This window comes from Uranotaenia lowii, chromosome 1, assembly GCF_029784155.1.
Source record: "Uranotaenia lowii strain MFRU-FL chromosome 1, ASM2978415v1, whole genome shotgun sequence".
Lineage (NCBI taxonomy): Eukaryota > Metazoa > Arthropoda > Insecta > Diptera > Culicidae > Uranotaenia > Uranotaenia lowii.
Genome location: NC_073691.1, coordinates 178,124,817 through 178,147,022, shown reverse-complemented (window position 1 = coordinate 178,147,022; position 22,206 = coordinate 178,124,817). Strand labels below are relative to the sequence as shown.

The 22,206-nt window shown below is 39.1% G+C and overlaps 1 protein-coding gene across 1 annotated transcript in view; it reads right to left on the bottom strand.

Annotated features, from left to right (window-relative positions):
• The window catches only part of LOC129738182 (uncharacterized), a 33,232-nt gene extending 13,909 nt beyond the window's left edge, over nt 1-19,323 (bottom strand). Inside the window, exons 1-5 of the mRNA XM_055729372.1 lie at nt 19,265-19,323; nt 18,826-19,040; nt 18,520-18,754; nt 5,757-6,143; nt 5,454-5,695 (exon numbers count right to left, since the gene is read on the bottom strand). Of these exons, the coding sequence (XP_055585347.1) occupies nt 5,454-5,695; nt 5,757-6,143; nt 18,520-18,754; nt 18,826-19,040; nt 19,265-19,323 (1,138 nt within the window). The remainder of the gene's footprint in view (nt 1-5,453; nt 5,696-5,756; nt 6,144-18,519; nt 18,755-18,825; nt 19,041-19,264) is intronic.
• Between the last annotated feature and the right edge of the window lie 2,883 nt (nt 19,324-22,206).

Sequence of the window (22,206 nt, the reverse complement as noted above, 5' to 3'; positions counted from 1 at the left end):
TGTTTGTTGTATTTTGGCCTTCCGGTGGAAAAAGACGGAATTTTACCTTAATGGGAATGCTTCAGATAGGTTAAAATTTGTTTTCGCGAAAAAAATTGCCCTAAAGTTGATGATTTGGCAAGTCAAATAGAAAATTAGACAATTTTTAATTTGGCTGTTGAAAGAAGAAAGTTTTCTTTAAATTTATAATCCATTCAGCATAAGTTTTGAAGGAAAGGCGAGTTCTCCAACTTATCTCTCATTACATTGCGGACCAAATACGAGATATCTCGTTTTTTCGCTTGTCGCTAGTGTGCTACTCCTGTCACGAATTCTAAAACGAAACTTTATTCTACAAAATTTATCACAACAATTTAGATTACCCAAAAATACTATATTGGAATAATTTGCTCCAATGGTTCCTGAGATATATAATGCCGAATATTGGTGTTTTCCGACTTAGATTTCTTCGTGGACCTTAATTTTTTTTTATTTTATTTTATTTATTCCGCCAAACAGTGTAGGCTACATATATATAATAACTTAAACCTAGAGATTACAATGTTCAAATAAGCTTAATAATAATAATTTTTCTTTACATTTACAAAGTCAGGTTCTTCGGTGCCTGTTACCGTAAAAACCTTTTTTCAGCTGCTGTTTTGACATAGTTAAGTCTATATTCTCATAATGTTTATTATAACTATACATTAAACAATTAACAGGACTATATTTTCCATAATCAGTTCGAGTAGAGGTTATAATGAAAAGATTTCTTGTTCTTAAATGACGGCAAGGACAATAAAAGTTTAATTGATTTAGTAGATAAGCAGACTGAACGCGCTGATTAATTATGTCGTTTACAAAACAGATTGCAGCAAACTCTCTTCTTACACTTAATGTTTCCATGTTTATAAGCAGGCAACGTGATTCATAGCTAGGTAATTGGTTCTGAGACCATCCTAAATTTCGTAAAGCGAATAGAACAAATTGTTTCTGGACTGATTCCAAACGGTTTTTATGTAAAATTTGAAAAGGCGACCACACAACGCTACAATACTCAAGAATAGATCTAACATAAGCTGTGTACAATGTTTTTATTGTGTATGGGTCTTTAAAATTATAACTGAAACGTTTTATAAATGCTAACATACCGTTTGATTTCTGGATTATTGAGTTATAGTGATCTACAAATGTGTTTATACTACTCATCAGCTTCTGCACAGTGTTTTCTATGACCATTTATACCACTTTAGTCCAATATTTCTTGGATTTGTCATGTATTTCCTGTATGCCAACCTTAAGGGAAATTCTCCAGATAGGTTCAAATTTATTTTAGCAAACCAGACTGCAAACATTGATGATAGTTGAAGCTATTGAGGAAGGTTTCACTATCAAGCATTACGATGTCCATGCCGTATTTCTAAAGGCCGATCTTGAAGCGTCCACCTAGCGAGCATCCTGATAGTGATAGAGAGTGATAGAGCTTTTGGGGCAGACGCTATCGACGTCGATAATCACATGATTGCATGTTGGCCTTTGAACTGCAGAATGTGTTCGAGATAAGTGACAAGTGACATCCGATTCTAACTTGGCTTGGTGATCGAAATAAACGATTATTTCCTGAGACAACCGAAGTGTATTCAGGAAGTTGTCAAAACATGGGATTTTCCGACGTCAATTTTTTCCTCGTTGTGGAGTCGCGGGTCAGGACCCTACTAAGGTTCGTTCCTAGACTGACTCTCAACTGTACTCATCAATAGCTAGATACTGGGGGTATCCGTATCAGTTGAGCTAGCGATTGCTATAATTGATGTTGAGAGCTTTTCTCTCAGGTACTCTAATTGTTCTTACTTCAGAGGCATTCTAAGGATGTCACATTCTCCCTTTTTCAAGTTTTGAAAGATACTTTTTTCATTCTTCTTTATTTATTTATTTATTTTTATCGATGGCCATCGGCTTAACCCGGCTCGCTATTGATTACCATGGGCTGAAATCCAGCTGGAACTATGTATGTATGTATGTATGGCATTGGTGTTTTTTGGCCGAGAGTGTTATACTTTTCCTCTTTTTCTGGCTACATGAGCTATACATATTTCGAAGACACAGTGTGTCGATATTGAACATTTTCAAATAATAAATCGTGCTTTTTCCAAAAAGCTGAGAGCTTCTTTAATCTTGTCTTCGTTAAAATCTTTTACCAACTCGAATAGATTGGAATATGTTTCCCAATCATAGTGGTTTCGTATGTGGTTATATTGTAGGCAATTAAATAGGGCGTGTTCTGTCGTGAAATCTACTGAGCATATTTCACATTGTTTCGTGTCACGGATGCGCATAAGGCCAAGGTAATATGGCGAATAGTCATGTCCACTTAGTAGCCTATTTGCCGTGAAGATTTGTGTGTTACTCAATTCAGAATTGTAATACCATGGCTTTAAATCAGGTAGAATTTCAAACCCTTCTGCTTATTTTCTGCTATGTCTCTGTACCACTTGTTAGTGGACATTATGTAATGATTTTTGAAGCGTCTGATAGCGTCGTCTAGCCGAAGTTTGTTTTCTAAAATAGCCGGACAATCCAGACCATGTTTGGCTAGTTGATCAGCATTCTCATTCCCAATGATTCCAACATGTGACGGTATCCATTGAATTGTTGTGCGTTTCTCTGTGGCTAGGTTACATATATCATAAGTAACTTTATCAAAGCTGGAATTATGGATATACCCGGCTAACTATCGATTTCTTTATTTTTTCTCAAATGAAAACACTCACTAGCCCTTTCAGGGCTTACCCAGTATGGGCTGTTAATTATAACTTACCCATTTTTATTCTCAATGTTTATAACACGGACAAATTCCTTTTTGTTTTGGTTGTTAGTTTGTATTTTCATTTATCTGTTGAATCCCTACAATTTTTTCAAAAATCCATAGAAAATCCGTAGGAAATACTGAAAATCTTGTGATTTTGAGCAACGATCCGTAGAAGTTTTGAAAATTCGTAGAGTTGGTCCTCATCAATAGCTAGATACTGGAGGTATCAGTTGAGCTAGCGATTGCTATTATTAATGCTGAAATCTTGTCTCTCATGTACTATTATTGATCTTACCTCAGAGGCATTCTTAGGATGCCACACTCGTGTCCTAATACACTAGGTAACTTTTTAGAAAGTTTTTTCTGTGTTGCAATTTTATGTGGGGCACCATTTAATGGGGGTTGACCCCTCAGTTTCGATGGATGATATGAGTATCTCCATAGAAGATGTAAAACACCTGGAGGACCCAGGCCCTAATTCTGAGGACATCACCTCAGATGACGGAACGGGCCCTTCAGGTGCTCTTCTAAGGATGATCTCTTAAAATCACCCAAAGCATCTGCCCCTCCCCGAATCACAGTGTATACTGAAAGTTCAAATTTTACTGGGCCGTGGGTGGTTTTTTTAGGCCTAAACCGAATGGAAAGCCTCTGAATGTTATTCAGATTATTGAAGATCTCGCCAAGTGGCCCTCTGTGACTAATGTCACGAATGTAAGACCCCACAAATTGCGGGTGGTCGTGGGTAGTCTTAAAGCAGCCTACGAAATTGTTGTCAGCAATCATTTTAACCTGGAATACCGAGTGTTTGTTCTTTCTCGACAAGTTGAAAATATTCCCTTCATTTACGAAAACAAACAAAAAACATAAATTGAAGTGTTAAAATTTGGATTTTTGAGTTCAAAGATTAGATTATTTAGAGCAAGTTTAATCAAAATAAACATGAACAGTTTTTGAAAGCTTTATATACATATGAAAATCTGCGGATATATCGATAAAAATGTAATGATTCGAGTGTTTTTCTTCTTGATTTCTATTGAAAAATTCATGTTTTGCCCAAACTATCCCTGATTCTGCCTGAATTTTGGGTTGATAACTTCAAACATTAAGTGTCGATATTTTGCCAGGTTTTAAGATAAAATAGCACGATTTTCCCCGGTCCAGATACGGGCAGAAAGGAGGAATATCATAAAAATTTTTAATTAGAGGTTCTGTACGCATGATTTTTAAAGCTCAATGTATTATAACTTATAACAAACAAATTGGTCCAAAACCTTGTTGTAGTTTAACATTTTTTTGACTTCTTAATTGAAAAAAGTTCTCTGTGTCGAAAGGGTATTACTTTTAGACTGAACTGATTAGTTAGTTACCTATGTTGATTTATCAGCCATTTTGTCAAACGGCTGTATGCACATATAACTCTATGTTATATGATATGTGCATTTAAGAACTCTTCCTCCTAGCAAAAAAAACTTAATCAACATACTTTTGAAAAGTTGCTGGAACAGCTGGATTTGGATAACATATAAGGTGCTTATATTCCTCGTTTTGGTTATGTATGGAAAATTTAGATTTATTTGTATCATCGATTATGTATCGATTATGTATCAATAGGAGTCATTACTTACTCAATAAAGTCGTTTTTCATAAACCTTCATTTATCTTATTAGTAGCGTTTTCATCTCGCATTTTGAGTAATTTATATTCACTTTTTTAATTTATAAATGTAGTCACAAAGTTATTAAAATCAGTAGCAAAGTACAAAAACAGCGCTAAAAGAGATATTTTTTTGTCTAGTAATGCATCTCATCGTGGATCGTTCAATTTAAAAATATAGCTTCACAAAGAGTAAACGCCAGTAAACGGAATGCAGTTGAATATGCAGCACGGTGCTTAATGCATTGATTAGATATGCCCTTTTGGTAGGTTACATCAGTCATGCGCGTAAGCTTTAAAAAATGAGCATAAAACTTATGTAGGTATGATGCGACGAAAGAACGGGAGGAAAGTTTTTATGCAAGACCAGACGAAAAGTTCGAGCGAAGAGAGTAAAGCCACTGCACTGGTAAAGCTTTCCAAAAACATAAGCTTTTCTCGGCGAAAAGCCTAAAAAGTTCTTTCTAAAACAAGCTTCCTTTGAGATTCAAATTTTTTGTTCCATCCATAAATAGAAATCGAAAATGAACCTAATTTCAAGTGGTAACAATTTAAATTCCTCCTTCCCGAAACCACCCAGAGCATTCTTATTCCTTTCAGAAAAGCAGAACGCAATCATACCAACACGAGAAAGAGAGAGTTAATTTAAACTTCGGTAATCAAATTCGACACCAAAACATTTCTCAACTCATATTTAGGTTGGTATGTTCTTCCACAGTGGAGAAGTAAGAAAGCCCGGAAGGGAGGCGGTTAAACTTTGTGCTGCAATCTGGAACTATTTCGATCGATTCAAACATTGTACTTCTTGAGACTTGTGGTTCCTTTTCAGCAGAATAGGAAGGAAAAAGGGTTCTTTCTATTGCGGTCAGAATGGGTAAAGTTTGTTCGGATTCAACTGCTGTAGGTTGACTTTGCCCTAACCTCAAAATCAATATTTGATTGATACCCAACGGAAAAAAAAGGTTTTGATTTGAACACTCGTGTTCAGATTTGTAAAAAAAAAACTTACCGGAAATGCCACGCTGCTGTTTGGATCGCCGATTGGACGAAGGGCTGAGCATACTTTCACGCCGATTCGAGCTCAGGAAAATGTTCAGATTCGAGGGTACATTGGTCGTCGACTGGGACGACTGATTGGAGACCGAGTTCCGGGCACTCCCGGGGGCCGACGCCGGAAACTCGCTCCACACCGCGTCCACCATAGAATCGATGCTCGAAGATCGGGGCATCGGTTTGCTGCCCGGATCCCGTCTGTAAAAGGAGTTGTTGTTATCGATTTGAACTAAGTAAATTTTCTGCAACGGGGACTGACCTCTCCCAGGAAAGCCTACGGGCCGAATCGTCGTTGCTCTGGTACTGGAGGTTGTTACCGCCGCCGCCCTTGCCCGAATCCGCTGGGATGGCCTTCGTTGTCTGGTTGATAATTCGTGCCAACCGATAGATGGCACTGTTGGTGCTATTGCTGATTAGCTGAGCCGATGCCGCAGAGCCGTACGCCGTGACGTCGCTGCCCCGCTTGACGCTGCTGGTTCCGCTGAAGCTGTTCCGATCGCCGTGGCCACCGTGACAGGTGCTCAAGCCACTGGTGTTGCTGCTGCCATAGGTGTTATTGGTTGCGTTCTGCAGGTTGACCAGGTTGAACGAGGTTAACCCGAACGATTTGGACGTAGGTATCTGACAGGCTCCCGGGGATGTTACACTGTTGAAGGGAGACAAAACCAAAACCAAAACTGTGAAATGCGGCTCGCGATAGCTTAGTCCAAGATGGCAGTGCAATCACGGGAAGTTATGGATTGTTATGATCTTCAGAAAACAACACATGGGCCGAAAAATAAGATTTTAGACCCCCTCCTTCCCCTGCGTGTACAAGCAAGGAAATTTGGCAAACCTACCTTCCTCTCTGGATGTCCACGTGGACAGATTTGAAATTGTTTTTTTTTTCTAAATCTAATTTGACTTTTAGGAAACACTACTTTTTGCCTTTTTGTTATTGAAATGGCGTATTTTGAAAAAAAAAACAAATAAGCATTCATTGATAGAAAATAATTTAGAGAATGTTGAGTTTCTAAATTATAATATTTATCATTTGATTTAAAGAAGCTACTAATTATTTAAACTTAAACTGGAAACCTTTACAATTTAAAGTTTTCGATTTAAACATCTTTATATTAATTCACTTTTAGAAAATATTTTGGAAGTAAGTATGTCCACGTGGACATGACCCAAACCCCTACCGCCCTTTCCGTGGACAAGCGTGGACCATTGTGGACATTTCCATACACCCCTCCCCTTCTTAGTTGTCCACGTGGTTTGTGAACGGCCTCTTAAAGCAAAAAGTCCCCAAAAAATTGGTGTTTTGCATCAAAGATAACTCATATGAATTCAGACAGATCTAAAGCTCATATTGAAAAAATAAAAGTTCTTGGTTTTACAGACCACAGCTTGTTATTTAGAAAGTTAATGATTTTTAGTTTTAATTTATCGGCCTAGCGGTGAAAAGTGATGTCCTTTTTAGTAGGGACATCTAAAGATTAGGAGAATTTTTTCATATAGATGGATAGAATGTTTGAAATGAAAGATGTTGAAAATGAGCGGGTAGAATTTATTTAGAAGCATATCATCACATATCAAATTTTTGTTCCTCACGGGCCTACTACTATGAAGCGGTAGATACAGATAGAGTTGCATTTACCACCACTTGGCCTACTAATGTGTGGTGGTAGATGCAACTCTATCTGTATCTACCGCTTCATAGTAGTAGGCCCGTGAGGAACAAAAATTTGATATGTGATGATATGCTTCTAAATAAATTCTACCCGCTCATTTTCAACATCTTTCATTTCATCTAACCTTCTATCGATCTATATGAAAAAAATTTCCTAATCTTTGGATGTCCCTACTAAAAAGGACATCACTTTTCACCGCTAGGCCGATAAATTAAAACTACAAACATAAATTACGGTGATTAATCCTTCATAATGTTAATGATTTTTTTTTTTAATCATAACTATATTTTCATGAGGATCAAGGAATTCTGATGAAAAAATTGCTACTCTATTCAGTTACATTCAATTCCAAACGATAGTAATTAATTGATAGGCTGATAGGGTGACCAATTCTAGTATTAAATCATGAAATTTCAACATATTGAGGACCAAATCTGAGGTAAATCGACTTATTTTTAAATAGCGTTATATGAAATCAAATACAAAACCACAATTAACTCCAGAATTCGAAATCTGCACATTTAATCCATTTTATGTTGAAATAAGGCTTAGTGAATTTCTGGAATCTCTCGTTATGTGCTTTTCGCAGTTCTTGAAGTGTTGAAAATATCATTAAAAATAAAAATTTAGTTAGTTTTCAATGTTTTTGAGGTTTTTCTTACATAAAATAATTAATCGGTCCAGTTTTATAAAGCTCATTATTCAGTAAAAAAATGGCTTTCATGAAAAAAAAATCAATAATTTTTCATTTTTCTTATATTTTTATTCATGACATATGACATCGGGATCCAAAATCTTTGTTTACTTTAAATGAATCTTTAAACCATATTAGCTGACATAGTGAAATTTCATTGTTATAAGCGGGATGGTAACTATCTTTGTTCAAAAACGCCATCTTTTTTATTTAACCATTTTATCTTTCGGCTCAATTTTCAGACACCAACAAAATTATAATAATTTGAATAAATAGATAGTGAACATGAAGACATTCCAAAATGGTATAGTTTATGAAAATGGGTTAAGTTGCTTTGAAGATACAGCCAAAATAATAATTCGAAAAAAACCTGTAAAATGTTATACGCTGCAGGCTAAAATTGATACTGGGCCTAGTACAAGATCTCATGCCAAATTTGGACCAGATCGGACCACGGGAAGGGGTCGCTCAACGAGCCTGAAGTTTGTATGGGATTTTTAGACATTTTGTTCGCTGTTTTAAGTCGAGCTGCAGAAATCAATGCAAAGTTTAATCCAAAGAAAATCAAGCTCAAGGCACGAGAAGTGATGTACATGGGTCACCTTATTTCGTCAAAAGGTATTCAACCAGATCCAGACCGCACAAAAGCAAGAGTGAAGATGGACATGCCAAGTAACACAAAGGCTCTGCAGCGGTTCATGGGGACAGTTAACTATTTGAGAAGCTTTCTTCAGCATCAGGCGGAGATTCCAGCACCATTAAGAGAGCTTCTTAAGAAAGATACAGTTTTCAAATGGTTACCCATTCACATAGATGCAGTTGACAAGATCAAAAAGTTAATAACTGAAATGTCGGATATGTCAATAAAACGACCGTTCGGTTTGCCTGTCTGAATTGAACTGCTTTATTCAAGTTTCCACTGTTTCTCATTGTATGTTTTATATGTATTGGTGCTCTCTAGATATTCGCTCCATATGACATAGACTTCAGACACTACATCCCTCCCTTAGTTAAAACTCTGAATCTACTAATGACAAATGATAGTCTCCTAAGAATGCCGGTTTTCTGATTTCTCGACGCGGACGTTCCTGTTTTTCCATTTCTGTTTCAGTTGAGTCCACATTCTGTTGTCCACGCACTATAGGCTCAATCGGTTTCAAGTGAGCTACATTTCGATGAATCACCTTTCCTGAATTCATTGCCTTCAAAGTAGCATCTGGGCCGGATCGATCGAGTACCACAAACTCCTCTGGTCCGAAATTAGTTGCCAACTTATTGTGTTTCACTGCCCGCTTCACAACAACCGTCTGTCCTTCTTGAATCGGGTTCGGAATAGCATGACGTCTACGATTCGTATACTCTGCCCCCTTCAGCTTGGCTTTTCGATCTCTGTCCAAAATTTCATCTAACGATTATGGCAACACATTAGGAGTTGAAGGTAGCTTGTCACGTAACACTCTCCCAAACATTAGTGCAGATGGCGCTATTCCCGTCGTAGAATGCGGAGTTGAGTTGTACATCAACAAGTATGTTCTCAAGTCCCACTTCCAGTTTTCGTTTCCCGATTCTTGACTTATCTGGAGCCGCTTTTTTAGGGCCCTATTCGCACGTTCTACCTCACCATTGGCCTGAGGCCAGTAGGGTGTGGTTTTCCGATGATCGATACCAAACTCCTTACAGAACTCCTCCAAGGCTTCGCTCACAAACTGTGGGCCGTTGTCCGATAACATAGATTCCGGAATGCCATAACGACAGAAAGTTTCATGCAGGGCTTGAATTGTTAATTTTGCTGTTATCTCTCTCATGACGACTACCTCTATGAAGCGACTGAAATAGTCGATAAGAACGAGTAGGTTATGCCCCGAAGGCAAAGGACCCATAAAGTCAACAGCAATGTGTGTCCATGGCCTATCAGGCATTTCCGTGCGAATTAAGGGTTCTGGAGGTCCTTGATTTGAAACCAAAGTGCATTCCACACAACGTTTTACAAAAACCTCTACTTCACGATCTAATCCAGGCCAAAACACTTTCTGTCTTAATCGTCGTTTCATGACTACGATTCCAGGGTGTCCCTCGTGAGCGATTTCTAGAATACGATCTTGTAGATTTTTCGGAATAACAATTCTAGTTCCTCTCATTAAAATTCCTGCTGACATGTGAAGTTCTGTTTCATACATTTTGAAAGGTTTCGCGTTTTCTATCCAAGCCTCCCCCTGCATACCTGCAATAACCTGTTGGATCGCATTATCTTTCTGGGTTTCTGTGAGGATTTCTTGAATTGTTATTGCTGTAGGAGTTACCAGTTTTGATAACATATTCACATGATAATCTCCTTCAGGGTCAAATTGTTGGCTACGGGTTGAACAAAGCCTTGATAATGCATCTGCAATATTGGTAGCCCCTGGCTCATAGATGACTTTATATGAAAACGATTGCAATCGAAGTACCCATCTCTCCAGTCTTGGACAAGGTTTGGAACGAGGACTGAACAAAAATTGCAGAGGTTTGCAATCGGTGATCAATGGAAATTTGATTCCTAACAAGTACAGCTTGAACCGCTCTACTGCCCAAACAAGGGCCAATGCCTCACGTTCCGTTTGGAAATATTTTCTTTCCAAATCAGTTAAGGATTTACTAGCATAACTAATAATCCTACGAATTCCCTTCGGGTCTTCTTGGAGTAAAACGGCTCCTAAGCCTGTTGGGCTAGCATCTGCTATCAATATGGTTTTATCAGAAGGGTTGAAGAAGCCTAGGTGTTCTATTTCCATGACAGATTTCTTGATACTTTCAAAGGCAGTCTGGTGTTCTTTAATCCATTTAAACTTATTCCCAGCTCTCAATAGAATTCTCAACGGATCTGTTTTGGAGGCCAAGTTAGGAATAAAACGTCCCACGTACGTAATCAATCCTAAGAAACTCCTAAGCTCGGCTATGTTTGTTGGCTCTCTAAACTGTTCAATTGCTAGTAAACGACTTTCTACTGGTCGAACCCCTTCAATAGATAGTTCATGACCTAAGAATTGGAGTTTCTGTGTGTTGAATAAACATTTATCCCAATTAAGCAGAACGTTATACTCCTTGAACCGCTCTAGCAGTGCATTTAACCGTACATCGTGCTCCTCTTGCGATCGACCCCACACAATAATGTCGTCCAAATATGCTAGAACACCTTCTAATCCAGCCGTTATTGTGTCCATTACTTTCTGGAAAAGCTCTGGAGCACAGCATACTCCAAACATTAATCTTTTATATCTAATTATCAAACAAGAAAATAATACAAGTTAGATTCCGATTTATTTAACATCAAATTCCTCTCTAGAAATAAAGAAAGATATCTCAATACAAATTTACCTGAACAATCCATACTTAGTGATAAAAGTAGTTATTTCACGGGATTCTGGAGACAGTTCAAGCTGATGATACGCCTCCTTAACATCAAGTCTTGAAAATTTCACCGCATCTGATACGCTTCCCAAAAGCTCCTCTATCAACGGAAGTGGATGAGTCTCACGCAACACCGCTTGATTTGCCTTCCGCATGTCGATACAAAGACGAACTTCACCTGACTCTTTTAATACCGGAACTACCGGGGAGACCCATTTTGATGGACCATCTACCTTCTCAATGATATCGGCTTCAAGCAAATACTTCAAACGGTCGTGAATTCGACTCTCCAGAGCTATCGGAGCTCGTCGGTATGCCTGTTGTATCGGTTGTACCGTTTTGTCAATTGGTATCTCTACTACTATTCCTTTTATTTTTGGAAATATAACTTGCTCTGTATTCTCGATCCTGGCTACGTCAAATCCAACCTTTAAAACTTTTAATTGTTTGGCCGAAGTATCTCCGAGTAAGTTTTTCTGTCCATTCTCAACAACATAAAATTTGGCCAATGTACTATTATCTCCAGCTTTAATGTTAGCCAAAAACGTACAGCTGATTTTCATGGGCTCTTTAGATGCATACGCTAAGAGATTCCTATCAGTTCCTTTAACAAAATGTTCAAATTCGATACCTGCATCCTGAGCCTTTTCCAAGTTTCTTCAGTAATAATATTGGCATCAGCACCAGAATCAATAATCATGGGAATTTTGATTCCTCCCACTTCGAATTCAAATGTGTTCTTGGCCATTGCATAAAATATTTGTTCATCATTCCCCTTTGCTTCTTCCTGGATTGTTCTTACTCTTTTGCTTGGTACTGTTGGTGCACCACTCAACTGACTGGGTCGCTTCAAACAACGGATTGCTAAGTGCCCAAGCATTCCACACTTAAAGCATGGTGCGTTAGTTGCTTTACAAATTTTGTCTCCCTTTAAGTGGCCTTTTTCGCCACAGGCAAAACAATTCCTGGTCGTGTATCTATTTGGAATACCCCCTCGATCAGAAAAGCGATATTTAATCGTGCCTGGTCGGGTAACAACTCTGTTGATTGGATTCGGAGCCACCATTTCATTTTTATAACGATCTAGTTCCTTAACCTGGTGCTGAACATCCGCTAGTGTAGTTCCCAGAGAAATAATCTCGTCTAGTGTCATCTCTTTTGCTAAGATTTGCCTACGAAGCTCAGTCGATTTGCATGTCTCAACAATTTGTTCCATAATTCTATCATCTGTCTCGCGTACATCGTACCGATCAAACTCGCAGCGCTTTGCCTGTATTCTCAATCGTAGAACGTAATCTACAAACCGTTCGTCCGACCCTTGTGTTATCTGTCTAAACAAATGGCGCTCAAAATTTCGTCTACGCATCGGTTCTAAATGTTCATCAAGTTTAGTAATCGCCACATCGTAGTATGGTGGATCCAACGCAACAATTGGTACTTTATCGGTTCCAGGTAAATGGTCAAATATTTCCTGAATCTCCGGCCCTGCTAAATGTAGCAACATGGCCCTCTTCTCCCATTGACTCAAAACTCCACTAGCATCGAAAAAACGTTCTAATTCCCTCTTCCATCTCTGCCACTCAGTTGGCACTCGAGACCGATCAGCGGCCAGAACAAATGGTCGAACACGTCGCGTCGCGTCCATTCTACACAAGCATAAAAACTGATTTAATATTTCGAAGACAACTGAAATTTATCACCACCACTGTCTTCCCACGTCTACAACAAAGGCATTCAATTAACAACACCCTGCCGAATGTTTTACCTCGCAAAAAACCATGTACATTGTATTTTCCTACCAACAATCAATCCTTAACTCATTTAATTATCACTACGATAACTTAATTTGATTCCTCTTGCTTCCCCGGAAATTCCGTTCATCATCAATGGTGGTGTGCTCTCATCAACCACACCACCATTCAAGGCACACCAATTGCTTCCATCAATTAACATCAGCATACTTACTCCTGAACTATTTGCCAATTCAACTTCGATTCCTAACGGAATATGTCTTTTTCCACACCCCTTTGCTAATCTCGTTGCACCCAGTTGCTTTCCACAGCACACAATCGCATCTCTAGTTTACCTCACACCCTCGTTGCACCTCATTTGTACAATCATCATTTTTCCTTCATGGCACCCAGTTGCCTTCCTTTGCACACAGTTGCTCATCTCATGGCACCCAGTTGCTTTCCATCCCACACAGTCGAATCTCAGGGTTTCATTTAACCCTTCTTGCACCACACAAATACACTCAACTTTTTCTCACTCTCTCTCTCTTGGCACCCGGTTGCCTTCCTTCGCACACAGTTGCATCTCTTCCACAAACTCAAGAAATCGCGTCATGCTGCAACCAATACCAGTTTTCCTTTTCGCTAAGGCAGAATCCGAGCCCCATCCGGAAATCTCCGACAAAAGAACGCATTTCGAACTGCGTTGCAGCTTAATTTTTCCTCGCGCGTCCATTTTTAACCACAAATTATTCACATTTCCTGCTTTCTGAACAAGACACAAATCCGGCACACAGTTGCCTTCCTCACAGTTCACTTGATTGGTATAAAAACTAGTTTTTCTTGGTCGCCATCTTATTTGTAGACGCTTCGGACAAGTGGAAATTCACATTTCTTCTCGCTTACCTGAAACTTTGTGTTCACCTTACAGCCGTCCAACAAGCTGATCCCCTTGAATTCCGCCAACTAATCGCTACAAATCGCCTGAATTTCAAATTTTCACTTTATCTATTCCGCGTCCGCCACACGTTTTTCGACTCGTCGCCAAATGAAATGTCGGATATGTCAATAAAACGACCGTTCGGTTTGCCTGTCTGAATTGAACTGCTTTATTCAAGTTTCCACTGTTTCTCATTGTATGTTTTATATGTATTGGTGCTCTCTAGATATTCGCTCCATATGACATAGACTTCAGACACTACAATAACCACAGCACCAGTGTTGAGCGTTTTTGACGAGCAAAAAGAAATCGTGATTCAAGCAGATGCATCGAAGTGTGGCCTAGGAGCATGTTTGCTGCAAGATGTAAAACCTGATGCGTACAGTTCCAAAAGTCTTTCAACGTGTGTGCAAAATTATGCGCAAGAGGAGAAGGAGTTTTTGGCCGTGTTGTTCGCATGTAAAAAGTATCACCATTATATTCCGGAAATTGCACCTATTTAGACTCCTGCGCAAATAATTTCCACGCAGAAATATTTTGCACTGACGCACACATAGACTATCGGTGTCAGGTTTTCAAATCAGCCGTTGCTCGCTTCTAATTTTCGAATCACACTTTCAAACGGCATAATCGTTATTGTTATGACGAAAATTATTATGAAATGCGAACCAAGGAGTTGAATAACGAAAACTGACCAATCAACAAATGAAAAGAAACGAACAGAAAACAGAATACATTCTGAACATTCTGTACCAGAATGCATGATTTATTTGTAATGATGGAACAAATAAATCATGCATTATTCGGATGTTTTTCAAATAACTGGAAAAATAGCCAAAAAATTAAGAAATCACTGTCTACTTTTACTGACACACTAGTCGTAATAGTTTTTCATTCAATTTTAACCAAAGTCATTGTCTATGTATAGGTCTGTGAGCAGATTTTACTGCGCGCAAATTATTTGCACGGGGTTCTAAATAGGTGCAATCTGCGCAGTTTGCTAAAGACGGCAACGGTAAGTATGAAAGTTGATTTTTTTTTTTTGGTAGAAATAATTTGAAGCAACTGAACTCTGATGTTGGTCCTGTTTTCATATACTCCCTTTTCAACTTTTTGCTTATGATTGTTTACGTTAAGAATGGGTTGATGTTAGTGAGTGCGGAATTTTGATCTGTCAAATCAGATTCTCGCAATTGTCTAAAAATTCATGCAATTGACAATATCTATGTGAGAGATGTGAAGGTACAGACTGACCACAAACCACGACGATGGATAAACCGATATCCAAAATTCACGCCTCGAGGCTACAACGAATATAAAGCTTCCTAAGTACTGTCTCAAGTTTTGTTATGTGCCAGGAAAATATATGTACTTAGCAGATTTTCTTTCTAGAGCGTTCATCCCATCATCGGAGGAATAAAATTCGTCCAGCCTCGATCACGTGGTGCATGCAATCAACACATCAAATGAAAAGGTGGAGAAATTTTAAAACGAGACTAAGAATGATCCTATCCTTTTAAAGTTGCTGCAGTTCTACAAAAATGGATGGCCTAACGATCGCTCTAAACTTCCTGAAGATCTACGATATTACTGAGAATTGAGGGATAAGCTTTATGAAGACAACGGATTACTTTTCGTGGAGGATAAAATATTCGTTCCTAGCAGTATAAGACGTCAGATGTTGAATTTGCTGCATGAGACGCATGGAGGCATTTTAAAAACGAAAAAACGAGCAGCTACGATATTTTTCTGGCCTAAAATAAATCAGGACATAGAGGACACCATCTCAAAGTGCGGGATCTGCGAAAAAAAATCATAAATCAAACACCAAGGAACCACTTATTCCTCATTCCATCCCTTCACGGTGTTTTCAGCAGCTAGGAATTGATTTTTTCGAATTTGGAGGGAAAACGTTTTTGCTGGTAGCAGATTACTTCTCCAAATGGATATACGTAGCGGAAACCAAAAGCAAATCAGCCAAGGAAGTTTGTGAGGTTTTCAAACGAATATTTTGCGTCTTTGGAATACCTCGAAGAATCGTTTGCGACAGCATTGCTTTTAACTCTGGGCCAGTTCGAGACTTCTGCTAAAAATGAGGATGTCACATTGCTACCAGTAGCCCACATTACTCTCAGTCTAATGGCTTCAGTGAACGCTGTGTACAAACAGTGAAACGAATGATGCGGAAATGTGCCGATAATGATGTGGATTATTAGGCTTTGCTCAATTACAACAATACACCTGCCGCTGGATAAAGTGCATTACGTGCCGAAATTCGGCAAGGGAGACATTTGAGATCGAAGTTGTCGATAGCGGAGGATCGACTGAAAGGTGTCAGGGATGATTAAATTATAGCGCAATTAGAAACAAATCAACGAAATTACAAACAAAACTACGATAAGGCACCCCATCTCGAGACCAGATTTCAAGGAAGGAGATTTAGTGCTCACTCAAGATCCGTCATCGAAAAAATGTGTAAGGGGGAAATATTAAGAAAATTAGCTGAACCAAGATCGTATGTTGTGAGAACTCAATCGGCAGATTAGAGGCGAAATTCTAAATTAATTAAAAGTCGAAATACCAAAAAGGGGTAGATGTTATATTAGTAGTAAAGGGTGATACGGTCAAAATTTGGTCAATATCAACTTGACGTATTTCTTTCAATTTTGCATTTAAAAAACCTGAACACCCCTCATTTTGAAGGTGTGTGTGTGTAGAATATTGCTCCTATTTTGATTTTGGAATTCACTCTTCAGTTGTCAAAATGCCGTCCAAGGAAGAAGAGCAGCGTATCAAAATTTTGCTCGCGCATCGCGAAAATCCAAGCTATTCGCACGCAAAGCTGGCAAAATCGCTAAAAGTTGCTAAATCAGCCGTTACAAATGTAATTAAAGTGTTTGGGGAACGTTTGTCGACAGCCAGAAAGTCTGGATCGGGAGGAAATCGAAAACCGGAAGCCGCTGAGACGACAAAGAAAGTTGCCGGTAGTTTCAAGCGAAAGGTAGTGACTCCAAATCGCGATGATAAACAAAATACGACGGCCAAAGCGCGATCCCGGAGGCTGTACACGACGATGCTGACGAAGTTTGACTGCGTGGTAATGGACGACGAAACCTACGTCAAAGCCGACTACAAGCAGCTTCCGGAACAGGAGTTTTATACGGCAAAAGGAAGGGGAAAGGTAGCAGATATTTTCAAGCACATGAAACTGTCAAAGTTCGCGAAGAAATATCTGGTTTGGCAAGCCATCTATACCTGTGGCTTGAAAAGCAGCATTTTCATAGCTTCCGGAACTGTCAAACAAGAAATTTACGTAAAAGAGTGTTTGAATAAACTTCTGCTGCCTTTCCTGAAGAAACACGGTTGTTCCGTACGGTTTGGCCGGATTTGGCATCTTGCCATTACGGTAAAAAGGCCATGGAGTGGTACGCAGCCAACAACGTGCAGATGGTTCCCAAGGACAAGAACCCTCCCAACACGCCAGAGCTCCACCCAATTGAGAAATACTGGGCTATTGCAGCAGTTGAAGGCAAACTGGCTTTCTGTGGCGAAGAAAATCTGATGGCAGGGGTTACGCGTAAGGCCCGGCAATTCGGATTTGGAAAAGCGGAAGCCTAACTGAATATTTTTCCTGAATATTATACTAATTAAACTTGAAAAAGAAATTTAATTTGATTTTTTCAATAAACGATTTCACCGATTTACATGCGTTTTCCCTTGACCAAATTTTGCACGTATCACCCTTTATCGAAGTTGTGTCGATTCCCAACGGTCGAAGCTGTAGGGATAAGACTTGACCGTACTTGTAGTTTCGATCCCAAGGAGTAGAGATGTACCATTAGCGGGGAATACTCACGGAGTAGAGAGGCTCTCGAAATCAGCCGATTCGTTGCGTAAAGTCATATGGGTATGTAGCGACAGGTGCGAGTTCAGGATAAGCTGCTCTCAACAAACACACGTGTGTGGTTACGAGAAAAGGTCAGATCTCTGGTTGTTAGAGGAGAGATCAGGCCTCGAGTCGTCAAGAGGAAAGGTATTTCTGGAAGTCACGTCATTACTGAGTAAGCCGTGGAGCGTACTATCGCGAGTAAAACCTCCCACCATTAGAAGAAAGATGAACCCAGGAGGAGTTCTGGGAGTATAGGGTGGTTTGCCGTATCTTGAAATGCAATGCGTAAACGAGGATTACCACCTGGGTAAGCAAATATTTCTGCCTATCGAACAAATCGAATAACTTGCACAATTCGGCTAAAGAATCTCTCATTGCCCATACGGCTTTATTCAGCTAGTGCTTGGGTTTTCCACAAGCACTGACCATTGATATAATCGAAAATCCAAAGGAATCGAGAAATGGAATGTAAGTAAAGTTGAACTGGGATAAAGGGATAGGCTCAGATGCTCCGGGCAACGATTTATAGTCCCAGAAATTCGAACTTCCGAAGAGATTATTTACTGGCTTCCATTGAAGACCCTGCCCCGGAACCTCCCCCGGTCCTAGATCCTTAAACTAATCTTAATCCGAAATAACGTAATTCCTTAAAACAAGTTTAATAACGATAGGTCCTTAAGGAATGAAGTCCACACCCCTAGTAACGTACCTTATCACAACCGATCCGTCTCCGCTGGGTCGTTTCTCGTCGAAGTCGTAGATGTGCGGTTCGGCCGGGGCAACCGAAGGGGCTCCACCGCAGGGCGTGAACAGACCGCTTCCCCCGGACGACTTCCGCCGGTAGTCGAACGAGGTATCATCCGTGGTAAGCATAATTTTGGGACTGTTTCCACTGACCGGAGTCGTGCCGGAACCGATTAACCGGGCCTCGTACAGGAAGTTGTCTGGCGGAAAAAAGAAAACCGTTTTTGGTACCTATTTGAGTGAATTGCTAATTTTTTTCGTTGACACTCACTGGACGATGTTTTCAAGGGCTCCAGCGGGTTCGGTTGTTGCTGTTGCTGGAGCCGTCCTCCGAGGGCCGCCGCATTGGTACCGGGAACGGTGAACGTCGGAAGGGTCAAGGACCGGGACAGCCGAGCCTTCTTTTCGGTGTGCCGCTGGGAACCGCCGTACAGCATCCGGTTTCCGGCCGCTCCGCCACCCGGTTCGTTGATGTTTTGCAGGGTTCTAAGGAGGGAAAACAAATGCAAAAGTTTGTTTCAATATTTTTTTTGTCATCTTATAAACATTTCTTAGACGGCTGCATTCAAGAAAGCTTGAAAAATGTACTAATCCAGTAAAATGACAGATTAGGTTTGAAAATTCCAAAGAACGTCCCGGTCGAAAATCAAAATTGGTGGCTTTTCGGGTCTTGATGAATCTACTCTTTAAAATTTCGTCCTAACACCTACTTATTCTTAAAGAAAACTTCAGCAAAGTTTTCTAAAACACCGGCTAGTGTCTCCCACATCCGTGTATGTTGGTGAAAACTTTTATGGGTTCGAAACTCTTAAGATCAAAGCTTCGGTTTTCCTCTGGAACAGTCCACCAAGGAGCACTTAAACGGGGAGAAATCTAACCTTCTTTAGGGCGATGTTTTGCCCAACCCTAGGATCTGCCGAAGCTCAAAACCAGCCCTAGGCTGCAGAATCACTTCCACAGATTCTTAAAGTTTCAAACTGTAACCATCCTCCTTTTCTTGGGAGCAGAGGAATACACACACGGAGTGGGTCGTTTTCCTAAAGTGACTGTGATTGAAACTCAATTACACGCTCCATGCATTTCGGGAAACTCTCCCAAATGGAAGTGGGTTCAAAAAGTTTGAAAATAAAAATAATTTTTTTTCAAATTTTTTTGTTGACAATTTAGACATTTTAACAGTTTTGACCATTTCGACAATTTAGACTGTTTTTACAATTTTGACAATTTTGAAAGCTTTTACCATTTTGAAAAATTAAAATATTTTAACAATTTTGGTTATTTTGGTATTTTGACCATTTTTATAATAAATGTTGACAATTTCGACAATTCGACATCCGTAAAAAATGATACAGAAGAAAATTATAGAAAGCAAGTAGAAAGTTTCACATTAGGGAAAAAATCATATGGCGACCGTCAGAAATAATCAATCCCACACAATATAGGAATGTGCGGGGCGGATATGAAATAATCAACCATCCAACGCCACCAATTCTTCCTTCCAAAAAAAAACACGCCCCCGAGTTATTCGTTACGTGACGACGAAGTGAAATCAACTTATCACCCTGTGATGACACTGTCCGCTAGAATCTAGAAGTAAGTATCACTCATCACCCACCCGGAGGATATTTCCGGAAAAAAAAACGATCCGAACCACCACACATCGCACCGGGATTGCTTTTTGATGGCACAGGAGATGACAGTCCTTCCTGGAGAAATGAGCAGCTGGCTACATTCTCTCGATTGATTTCTTCCCGGGATCCTAGCTCGAGTGATATATGGAACCAGGAAAAGGAAGCAAGCGCGTGACTGAGATCGGTTGATTCATTCCTATTTATGATAGGGAACAATTTTTCCCGTGTTCCCAGAATTTTGATTTAGTGACCGCCATGCTTTCCTAAAATAGATTGTGGAAATCAAGAAATTTCGCAACCCCAAAACTTACTGCTTCCATATTACTTCTTTCTAGTGTAACTCAAGATTGATAGACAGCTCCATACGGACCGGAGGGGTCTGTGTAGAATTTACACATAACTACCTACACTCTCCTATTTACAGATGAACGAATCGAACCGAAGGCCGAGCATCATCGATGCCATCAAACACCACAACTCTTTCCAAGGGGCATTCGGGGAAAATAGGAACTGGAAGAAATCATCGGGAAGATTGAGTTCGTTTTTCCAGCTGACAGCGTAAACTGGTGACATTGACGACGACGACGACGACTGCCTAGGAAATTGAATCTGCGATTCAATATTCCATTTGCACATTAACTAGCGTTGCTCCATCGAAATTGCTGTTTTGGACAGCGCTTTGAGCATTCTTATAGAAAGGGGAGGTCGTAGACCAAAAATTCGTTCAAGATCGATCTACTGTTTTTTTTTTTTCATCAAAATTGATAAAAAATGTAGCCTGAATACTGTCGTTGACAATTATTCAAATCTGACTGAATTACCTTTCATTTCTTGACTTTAGACTTTTGATTCTTGACTTTAAACTTTCAACTCTTGAGTCTTGGTTCTTGACTAAAGACTCTCGACTCCAGATTTTTGACTCTTAATTCTTACCAATTGACTCTTTACTCGACGAATTTGAGTTTTGACTCTAAATTCTAGCCTGTTGAATCTTGACTCTTGACTCTTGACTCTTGGCTCTCGATTTTTGACTCTTGGCTCTTGGCTCTTGACTCTTGACTCTTGACTCTTGACTCTTGACTCTTAACTCTTGACTCTTGACTTTTGACTCTTGACTCTTGACATTTGATTCTTGACTCTTGATTCTTGACTCCTGACTCTTGACTCTTGACATTTGACTCTTGACTCTTGACTCTTGACTCTTGACTATTGACTCTTGACTCTCGACTCTTGACTCTTAACTCTTGACTCTTGACTCTTGACACTTGACTCTTGACACTTGACTCTTGACTTTTGACTCTTAACTCTTGACTCTTGACTCTTGACACTTGACTCTTGACTCTTGACTCTTGACTCATGACTTTTTGACTCCTCACTATTCACATTTTCGTAAAATCCAAAAAATAGTCAAAAATGTAAAAATTGTCAAAATTGTAAAAATTGTCAAAATTGTCAAAAATGTAAAAATTGTTAAAATTGTCAAAGTTGTCAAAATTGTATAAACTGTCAAAATTATCAAAATTGACAAAATTGAAAAAAACTCTCAATATTATCAAAAGTAGCAAAATTGACAAAATTATCAAAATTAACAAAATTGACAAAATTGACAAAATTGACAAAATTGACAAAATGGACCAAATTGACCAAATTGACCAAATTGACAAAATTGGCAAAATTGACAAAAATGTAAAAATTGTAAAAATTGACAAAATTGACAAAATTGATAAAATTGACAAAATTGACAAAATTGACAAAATTGACAAAATTGACAAAATTGACAAAATTGACGTAATTGTCAAAATCGTCAAAATTCTCAAAATTTTCAAAATGATCAAAATTGTCCAAATTGTCAAAATTATAAAAATTATCAAAATTGTCAAAAAATCTTAAAATTGTCAAAACTGACAGATTTATCAAAATTGTCAAAATTGTCAAAATTGTCAAAATTGTCAAAATTGTCAGAATTGTTAAAATTGTCAGAATTGTCAAAATTGTCAAAATTGACAAAATTGTCAAAATTG